Source organism: Physcomitrium patens, chromosome 2 (genome assembly GCF_059467195.1).
Source record: "Physcomitrium patens ecotype Gransden chromosome 2, ASM5946719v1, whole genome shotgun sequence".
Classification (NCBI taxonomy): Eukaryota; Viridiplantae; Streptophyta; class Bryopsida; order Funariales; family Funariaceae; genus Physcomitrium; species Physcomitrium patens.
The window spans coordinates 22,422,664-22,433,106 of NC_143411.1; the positions used below are offsets into that span (position 1 = coordinate 22,422,664).

The 10,443-nt window shown below is 42.5% G+C and overlaps 2 protein-coding genes across 3 annotated transcripts; both read right to left on the bottom strand.

Moving 5' to 3' along the window:
* Positions 1-609: 609 nt before the first annotated feature.
* Positions 610-2,075, bottom strand: LOC112293860 (large ribosomal subunit protein uL5z). Its single transcript, XM_024543785.3, has 5 exons — positions 2,034-2,075; positions 1,667-1,774; positions 1,473-1,515; positions 1,121-1,316; positions 610-940 (listed from the first exon to the last, which is right to left on the bottom strand). The coding sequence occupies exons 1-5, from the start codon at positions 2,034-2,036 to the stop codon at positions 745-747; spliced, it is 546 nt and encodes a 181-aa protein (XP_024399553.2). The 5' UTR covers positions 2,037-2,075; the 3' UTR covers positions 610-744.
* A 6,830-nt stretch (positions 2,076-8,905) lies between these two features.
* On the bottom strand, positions 8,906-9,789 carry LOC141044906 (uncharacterized). Of its 2 annotated transcripts, none has more exons than XM_073531111.2 (2): positions 9,703-9,789; positions 8,906-9,461 (listed from the first exon to the last, which is right to left on the bottom strand). In XM_073531111.2, the coding sequence occupies exon 2, from the start codon at positions 9,409-9,411 to the stop codon at positions 9,016-9,018; it is 396 nt and encodes a 131-aa protein (XP_073387212.1). In that variant the 5' UTR covers positions 9,412-9,461; positions 9,703-9,789; the 3' UTR covers positions 8,906-9,015. The 2 variants fall into 2 exon arrangements, with proteins under 2 accessions (XP_073387212.1, XP_073387213.1); XM_073531112.2 differs by having other exon boundaries at positions 8,906-9,500.
* Between the last annotated feature and the right edge of the window lie 654 nt (positions 9,790-10,443).

A 10,443-nucleotide genomic window follows, 5' to 3' on the forward strand; every position in this document is an offset into this window, starting at 1 on the left:
TCTCAAGGATCCTTCAGGACATAGAGAATTGTTGGAATAGTTAGTTACCGGGACGCTTCGTCACTACCGAAGTACGCAAAATAACGAACGTTAGTAAATCGAAAGCGGGCGCGATCGGGAGTGAGGGACAATAACGCGGTATTTCTCTGATCTTGATTAAAGAAGTCACTGAAGACTGACACCAGTGTTTTCGACAACCTCCGTGAGTTGGAATCAAATTCAGGTGAATCAAGAAAATTTACACTTCATAGATAACACTTAGTACCAAGATCGAAAACAACATTGGCTTCTTTGGGTGTTGTTTCTAGTGTGGATACGCAACCAGGTTTTATTAATGCTGAATTACACTAAGAAACTGCAGTTACGCCTATGAACAACCTCCGAAATCTAATCCATTCGTGGTGGATTCTTAGTGGGTCTGCATATTGAATTCATTAGCATAAACACTCGAAATCAAACTTAGACGCGAGTGCAGAGGGTGAGAGCTAGTACATGGTTGCCACATCCATTTTTATTTATTTTTATCACACAAAGCATAAAGGATAAACACTAATTCCAAGATTCATTCAACCCCAAGTCAATCATCTCACAGTGGCAAGTAAACCAATAAAGGTTGAATCATGAGACAGTAGGATCATATTTAACTTAGCTTAATCAGCTGCATGAAAAAGAAAGCGTCAGCCTATGAACATCCTTGGAAAGGATGAAGGACTAGGACTTGAGACATGCAACAGATACGAAGAACTAGGCAATTTGTTGGGACTTGTTCAGGATAACTCCCTCGTACTTAACCTGGAACCACTTCATGGCATCCTCCTTGGTCACACGGTGTTGAATACCAACACGGGACTTGGCTCTCCTTCTTCGCCCCACTCTGTATCCTGGGCGTTCAAGGACAACGTAAAAGTCCATACCGTAGATACCTGTAGATGGATCGTACCTGAAGACCATTGGCAGTAAAATTACATGAGCAGAGAAGAGACAGAGTTTATCTTCCGCCGACAAAGGAAAAAGAAACTGAGCAGTTGATGAGACCCAATTCGAAGTTGTGTATCGACTGCTGCTCTTTACAAAAATGTAAATCAAATGCCGAAGTTGCCAGTCAAACAACAAGACTTACTTGATTCCGAGATCGATGTGCTCCTGGATACCAAATCCAAAGCAACCAGATTCACTGAAGTTGCGGCGCAGCAACTCGTATTCCTTCACCTTCAAGCCACTTTCGAGAAGCTGCATGGCTTTCTCACCACGAACAGTGACGTAGCATGCGATTTTCTCATTACGCCTGATTCCAAAGGAACGCACAGTGTATCTTGCTGCACACCGGAACAGGAGCGAATGATGGCGTCAGACAAACCCTTAAGTGTGAAACCCTAATCGGCGAAACCGAACTCCAAAAACCAAAATAGATGTAAAACCTACACAACTGTACTTAAGAGGTGCTAAACAGCACGACAAGCATGTGAACATACCCTTTGAGAAGACAGGAGATTGTCCGCTCAGTTGCTCCAACACCTGAAAGAGAATTGCAGCATTGATAAGGAACTAATCTCGGTTACTCTAACGAACTCCGAGTGACATAGGTTACAATAATCTTAGGGAAATCGTCAGGCGTTCAAATTTCCAAACCTTAGACGAACCCAGAAGCATAATAATGAATATATACCTTGGACGCACGAGTCAATCTGTCGCCGCTCTCTCCTACGGAAATGTTGAGGACAAGTTTCTGCACTTTAATCTCCCGCATGGAGTTCTGCATCTTCTTTTCCGAAGCCTGAGTCACCCAAAAAAAACCAAATCATAAACATCGTTCTTTCGTATCACGTCCCATCTAACGTTACCTGGAAGCGCAACCACTAGCATTGCGGAAACCCTAATCAGTGTCCCACTGTTGCAAGAGATGCACTGCCACCACTAACCCTAAAATTCCAAAAGTAAGCCAACGCTAATCTCTCGCCCTCAAAGCGACTAAACGACTTGAAAGTAACAATGCAAAGATTGAAAAAGTGATGAGAGGCGCAGAGAGGACATACCATTGCAGCAGATTGCTCACGACGCTGGAGATGGCGGCCGAAGAGGAGGTGAGAAAGAGCTTCTCCGGCTTCGTCTCCGCCTTCTTCACAAGTGCTCACCTCCGAAGATGGATGGATGAAATACACGAACGACATGGATGTGTTGATCTGTGGACGGGTAGATGGGTGTATGATATGATGGATGAGTTTATGGTGGATGGTGATTGAGGGTGATAAGTGTATCAAAATATTTCTGAAATTCTGGTTGATAAAAACATTGAATGATGATAATTGGATGTAAATTTTTTAATCATTTTTAAAAAATATAAAATAATTTTAAAATAAAATAAAAACCATTCAAGTAATTGCGTGTTAAAATCAGCCTTTTCCATCTCTAATTTAATGAATTTCACTACTTTTTAAAGCTTGAGGATGATTTTTTGCATATTTGTCAATATGTATACATGAAAATAGTTTGATGTAATGATGTTTTATTGTATTGAGTCTATATGTTATACAACATAAATAATACTTGTGATTTCGTTTTGACAAAACAGTGAGTTTAAAAAACATCAGACGAAAGAGGGAGATACTTCAATCAACTTTAACATAATAAATGCCTAAATTATAGGCCAAAGAAACAATGTTGATCCAATTCACAGAGGGTTATGTAAGACTTTCAACCATCATGATAATAATAATGATAATAATTCTGGATTTTTTTTATTAAAAAAATTAGCAACATAACTGCAAACTTTAAAAATACCTTGTAGTTATATATAAGTTTTTAATTTGATTGAAAATGAGTTTGAATCTTCATATTTATACTATGAAAATGCTTTACAAAAATAAAACGGTTCCATACGCAGATCCATCGAAACTCTAAATCAACCACAGAAACATTCAACTCTATCCAATCTCTCTGCATCAGCATGTCATAATATCCAAACTGTTTTTCTCTGATTAATAAGCACAGCAATACTACATTTATTTCAAGAATAAAGCAATATATCTATATATAAACCGAAATAGAGAATCCAGTGGTACTATATTAAATAGAATACAATACACACTCTCTTGTGAACTAATTCATATGGGAAACCCGATTTCAATTAAAAGAATCACGTTGATCACATTTGTGGTGGGGCATTGCACTCGCAGACGAACGAATTGAATTTCCGGCGCTCAAGCAGACGATAAAATCTGCTCATGCGACGGTTCGTCGTCAGTGGCGAAGCGTCGACGACGGAAGAGGGCGTCTGATCTGGGCTTCGCTACCGACAGAAACTGAGGTGCTCTTTGTAAGCAAAGGAAAAATCCATGGCGCCGCAATTTTTCTCATATTGTCAAACCCCCGTGAGGAAGAGCCCAAATGGTGTCACCGAGAAAGCCACACCGCTCCCTCTTGGACTACTTGTCCTCATCGAAACGCTGCACCTCATTGCAACAATCTGTGTGAGAATTGAGGATGAATTGTTATAGAGGCACGAGAGTATTGTACAGATTATAATTCGCAATGCGATCATCTGGAAGCGTGTCTCTTAATTTACATCTACCATGTGCACACGCGGCCGCTTTATTTCTTCTCTGCTCTTTAAAACGACCTCAGACGCAAGCCTCTTTTTGCTGCAGTAAATCGATGCCTCAGTGTAAGAGATGGCTGCTATCAAGCTTAGTGTGTCGTTTCTAAAAGACAGATAGCAGTGAAGAATTCTGATCTTTCTGTTGCTGTGACGTGAGGTGCACGTGTTGAGCTGTGCAGCGAGTGGCAATGATTTTGGTTAGGAAGAATCGGTTGTGATCCTCGTGGGGAAGTTCAAAATAGCGCGAGAGTCTCGCATGTTGAAGGCCGCTCGGTCGTAAGCTAGTGCCGCTTGCTCCGCAGTGTCAAAAGTTCCTAGCCATACCCAGACGCCGTTCCTCTTTGAATCTCGGACCTCAGCTGCGAATTTCCCCCATGGCCTTCGCCTGACGCCAATGTAGTGCGATTTAACAGATGGTTTCATTTCCGCAGGCTTCTGTGAGGTTGTGGTGGCTCGAGGTGATCGTTCCTGCTTAATTTTGACCTGGATGCTTTTCATAGGATCAAAGGTGGTCTCTTGCAGAATAGAGGAATCGGCGGCTGAATGCGAGGCGTCCTTCAGGATCGAGTAAATGAACATGTCGTCGGAGTCGTTTTGGTCCATCGGCAAGGGTCCTGAGAACTCTCTGCGAAAATCTTCTGGAGAGCGGCACTGAAAGCGCCTTTGTGAACCAAGGACTCAAACGGATGGGCGCCGGGTTGTCGGGCTGTGGCGAGGGAGGAATTGTCAGAGGAGATATCGCCGGACGCCGAGTTGTAAGGGAATTTGAACTTTCAGTGCTTGACGTCTCTTTGCTCCACATGCTTACTGGCTGCTCTTGCAGGTTGTCTAAGCAGAGAAAATCGCCCTCGGTCAGTTCCTTGACAAATGGTTTCATAGTCGAGCGAACCTCTTTTACGAAACTGCCCCCGAACTTCCTCTTCAAAGTGCTGATCAATTTATTACTGTTGCTGTTCTGAGATGAATTGTCGCAGGCTTGGTCCATTTCACTGGTGGATACGTCGCCATTGGTGCAAGCTCCATTGATCAACTGACCTGAGGAGCAAGGAACGCCATAAGCACCGCCAGTCTGCCGGCTTGATGAGGAGGTAAAGTTGCTTGTGAGGAACGGCAATGGCGACTTTGGCGAGAGGGGGACGGGGCAGCGGTAGGGAAGCTGGCCGTTTTGAGATTCTAGAATGAAATGATCTAGGTTCTCATCTTCTACAATCAAGAACCGATGCAAGCTTTCCAACACTTTCTTCTGGTAGACCGTGCGCGTCGTGAGACAATCCAGTTCCCAACTCTGCAACCCACACTGCTGCACCCCTACCTTTGCTGTCATTCTCAACTCGCCCTTTTAGTTTCCTTCTCCCGCTACCTCAACTCGGCTCCCTTGCCAAGATTCTCACCTCAAGCACTCAATCCTCCCGAATAATCACGACTGGCTGCGTTCAGCTGTAATTCTGTATAACTGCACCTGTTCTCTCACTCCATGCACTGGTGCTAGGCTATGCCTTCGTCTACACCCGTTTGCAGCTCCAATGAAACGCTCTATCTCCCCTCTCTCCGTCACAAGGCACTATGTAGTGAACAACGAGTGAAACAAGAAGAAACTCTGCGGCTCAGTGTCGTCAAGAATGTTCAGCTACTACGTCCGTCTCTTCCCGAGCTGCTGCTGATACACTCCCAACAGCTCCAAAGCTCCTTCATTCTGATGCTATAGAAGTCTCTGACCCACCCTGGATCCCGAAAAAGGTACTTCACTATTGCTTGACACTGGACTATCGTGACGTCTCAAGACTTGTACGCTCCTTTGAACGATGCTGAATACGATGGGAAACGATGAACACGCTAAGAAGCTGGTTCCCCCCATGTGATTGGCAGCTCCAAGCTGACGGAGGTGCTCTTTTCTCCTCCAGTGAATACCGACCACATTAACAGGTTTGATGAACATCCTTTGCAGCTGAAAGAAAGCACTCTCTTTTCTATGACTTTCTTAATGATGTAAATGACTGCCTCACCAGCTTCTAACAGCTGCGTGAGATGACTTTTGTATTACACCACATTCTGATGTCGCCGCCCATCCCCATTAATTAAATATGTTTGCGCATCAGCCTTAGGTTGCATGGCTTTGTAAGCCTCGCAGGTCAGCATGAATAAGTGTAATTTGTATAGAAGATTCTAGACGTCATGATAAATTTCAAATATATAAGGAAGGATGGACGTTATGTGGGGCACAAAAAACAAAGTTCAGTATATAACGACAACAACACTGTATAAATAAGTGCTTCTTTTTTTAAAAAAATTAAAGTTTACATCTGGTTTTCATATAATTTTAACATAGATTTTACAAATATAGATGTCCTCAAACGTACAGAAGATATTCTCAAGTTTACAAGCATATAAACTCTTATGTTTGCTTAAAATTGTAGTGATGTTATATATTTGGAATAATGTGTGGTGTGATACAATTTATCAAGGTCAAAGATAATTCACATATCAATCTACAAGTCTACTTTTATTTTTTATTTTTTATTTTCTAATTTTCTAAGTGTTTGGGTTCTTTTAAAAACTTAAGATTTCATTTTATCATGCAATTTTTTGAGGTAACATCTGTGATATAATTTACTAACTTACAATCAATGATTTTTCATAATAAGTTTGACTCTTAGTGGACAAAATTAGCTTGTAAATGTTATATCAATAGATTAAGAACTAATTATTTGAATTTTCATTCAAAACATCAAAATATTATTGTTGTTTATTTTTTATCTATATATGTGGATATATATATATATATATATATATACACGTATATAAACTTTTATAGAAAAACAACTCAAACTTTAATGGCTCTTGAACCAATTCTTAGAAATATTAGTTTAAATAATGTTGTATATATATATATATATATACCCACACATATGAATTACCATTCACGAAAAAATTGTTAACAAATCTCAAGTTACTAAGCCTGTCTTCTTTGACGAACAGCACTTTAAAGTGAGCAAAAAGTAAGAAGTGTGCAAAATTGGACTGATCAAAACCTCAAAACCATTAATACACTTTTCGTAATACGAAGCCATGAAATTATTTGGTTTCCTCGTTCGTCTGTACACATTTGCACATGAGCATGAATCCGGATAAATTCCAACTTTTCAACGAGACATCTCACAATACCGACACAATTCAGCTCATGTCCACCCAATTCCCATGCGAGACAATTTCCCATTCTGTGTCCATCCCAATCTGCACCACGAATTCCGACTCCAACAACCATTGCCGACCTTCCTGCATTCATCTCAAACGCAGTGACTTGCTGACGTGAATCCTTCCCCCTGAACGGTGAATCTCACACCCCGCAGATTAGTTCACGCGTTCAGCGGCGCTTAATAACAACTTGACCACGCGCGGAGCAACAACACTCTCAATGAACTTGCGTTCCGTCGTGAAAACTACGATGTGAAACTAGGGGAAGCAGGTTATCCAAAAAAAACACTCCGCACGCAGCTTTGCAGAGCTTGGGTCAACCAGTCGTCGGGGGTCAGAGAAAGCTGTAAACGCAGTGGTCGATCAGGTGCAGGGGATTCAGAAGACGCGCAGTTGGAAAGGGCTGCATTAAGTCGGACCAAGGACCTATCTGGATTGTTGGACTACTTGTCGGACTGTCACTCTGAGAAGATCCATTGTCTGAAGTTCGGAATCCACACTCTATTGCATAGAATAGAATAGAATTGTACAGTATACTGGTACTCCAGTGATTCCACCTGAGGGTCCGTCACACGGTCCTACAACATTGGCCGACATGAAGACTCGCGCGAAACGTGGGTCGCCTCGAGATTAGGATTTCGGGAGGACCACGACGAAGGCCTTTTGTAAGATCCTTCCGTGCATTTGTCTAACGCCAACGAACGTTCAGAAATCATCGCCGGAAAAGTATTGAACTCTAAAGTATTCGCAATTAAATCAAATCGGATCATATTCAATATGTTTATTACGTTGGCTTACGTACCATGTTAGTAAGTACATGTAGGAACCCATGCCTACCTTTTTCTAATGCAGCACAAAAGACGGTTGCATTTCATAAAATAAATTTTGTTGTACTTGAACATAACACGTTGACGTTATGTTTGACAATGAATTAAAAAAGGGAAATGAATTTGTACTTAGGTTTTTGACTTAAATTTCTGTACAACTTGTTACTTCCTATTTTTTGTTCTTTTTAATGTATTTTTTATTGTGTATTTTATTTTTTCATTCCAAAAGGTTGATGGACAATAGAAACTCGGAAAATGAAAAATTAATTTTAAAAGTAATTTTATTTATATTATTTATTACTAATTATTTTAAATTTATCTATATTTTTAATGTATCTACGTAGATAGATTAGGATTGGTTTCCCAAGTAAGAAACATGAATTGCTTTGAAAGTTATATACCATTTTTCATAAAATGGGAATGTGAATAAGAGACAGGTGCAAATAGTGGGGATGGGAATAGAAGGGCTAAGAACGGGGGAAAATTTATTGCAAATCTACATTAAAATTAACCGCTGAAATCATCAGATGTTGAGAGTACATGTCTCCGTAGCCCTACAAATTTGTACACTAGCGGATGGACAGAAGACATGGATGTAATGGTGGGCGGTAGATGAACATATGACACGTCAGAGCGGGCATGGGTCACTGACACGCTGGACGATGATGACGTGGTCGGCGCCAAAATAGAGTTCTTGACTGACAGCATCGGAGATCGGATGAATGATGATGAACGAAGTAGCGACCAGGTATCTCGAGATGGGGCGGCGATGGTGCGGCGATGGTGCGGCGATGGTGCGGCGATGGAGCAATGCCCATGCCGGTCTGGACTGCGCAGTTCTGCCGCTCTTGCTGCGTCTCGATAGGGCCACGGGATCATTTGTGGTTTCCTGCCTCCTTCCTCCCTTTCTCATCTCGCATCGCTGTTTTCCTGGACCCCCCCCCCCCAACCAATTGCTTCTCCATCTCTGCTTCAGCCTTCCAGGCGCCTCGCTCCAGCAGAGCCACGCCTTCGCCGCGCCTCGCGGCCACCGCACGACCCCATTTGTTGAAAATAATAACCTTGTTGTAAAGCCGCCGATGAACAGCGGGACGATCGACGTCATCCAACTTATCTGAACTGAGCAGGACCACGTTAGATCGCGACTCGGTTAGGTGCTTTTCGTTGTCTGGTGTTTTTGAGGGACGGAAAGGTTGTAGTTGAGGACAATCGTGTGTTGGTGGGATTGCTCTTGATGACCCAGAGGTTGATTCGCGTGTGAATATTCAGAGCTCTGAAGAGCAAACACAAGTTTGAGAATAATGCTCTCGAACAGCTGATATTTTTGTGTGCGAAATTTGTTGTATTCAGTATCAAAATATGCTTCCAGTGTGTTTGTTTTACACACCGTCAATAGTCGGATTATCTACACTCATCCTGACTGCAAAACCTTAAATTTAAACTTAAGGACTGCGGCAGGCAGAACCAACTATCCCACGTCGAGTCGGTTCGCTCGACCTCACTAGTTGGAACCTGGGTCCGAGGGACTTTGTTAGCCTCAAGTTTGCCTCCTGGTAAATCGTGAATGGTGATGCGCTCACTCTCGAAGCAGTCATCCGTGCTGATGACGAGCTTTTTCGCAAAGATACCGGTTTCTAGTGTTAACTCCTGATAAGTCCAGTGCAAACCAGTCTTCACCTTGTACTCCTCGCCAATTTCAATAACAGCTAGTTTGGTAAAGCGGTTGTGAAGGCCAATTCTTAGAGTCAGTCTCTGTTTCGTACGGTTGACAACTCGGGTAATGAGCTTATTCTCCATTCAAGCGTGTCAACAAGATGATTGAAGTATATATGCTTGAGGTGCTATCTCTGTTCAGCCCCAAAACATTTTTCTTTGTTAGACGAGCACTGCAACAAAATTTTGCGCCACCTTAGACTTCTACGCAAGAAGCTGCAACTCTTTTGTATCAAGACTATCTGTTCTCTTACCACCTAAGAGACAGTGAGGAGATTTGAAGCAAACACAATCACAACGCCTGAAGTGCGAAGACATAGTGGCAGTACTCACAACGATAAGAGAGCATAAACAAGTGGCTGGATCAGGACTTACCAAAGGGTAGTGGCCTCGTCTAATTGGGGGGGGGGGGGGGGGGAGGGGGGGAGATCAACGAGAACTAATAAAAGGTGGTGGAGATGCAGTCTTCGATTTGAAATACAAGGATGACTTGCGACTCGTTAAATACAAGCATTCGTGCAGCGTGACGCAACCAGCAGGTCCCAGGAACTAATTTGAACAAGTCGGAATCACTCCTTGTGCCGAAAACGCAAGTTGGAAAAGTACTAGCAGCGTTGACGTGTGGCGGCGCATGGTTCAGCGAAAATCACCACACCGATTCATCACAGGAAATATCAATAATTTAATTTGGACATCCAAAAAGAAAAGAATATAAGTATTATTATTTATAAATATATAATAGAATTTGGCAACTGTAGCCTCAGTCGTAGACCCACCTAAAAAGATCCTGGTCAACCGTAACCAGCAGACCGATTCGTTCGTCCGAGGTGAAGATAGTTCAGGTTCGTCGACGGCGTGCTAATATGCTGTTTCACGGCAACTGCATCTGACGTAATACCGTGAACCACTTTTCCGGAATGTACCTCTCGGGTCGATCGATGACTGTGCCGACTATTAGCTATCAAAACGCCTCTACACGCTAAAGTCGCATGGGCTGGTTAGGCCACGGGACTCCTGTCTTCATTTTCTTGGTTTACTAGACTTGAGGGTGGAAACTGCGGACGACGATCTGTCCCTTTTTCAACGATTACCCTCACGGTAGTGCCTGGTAACATG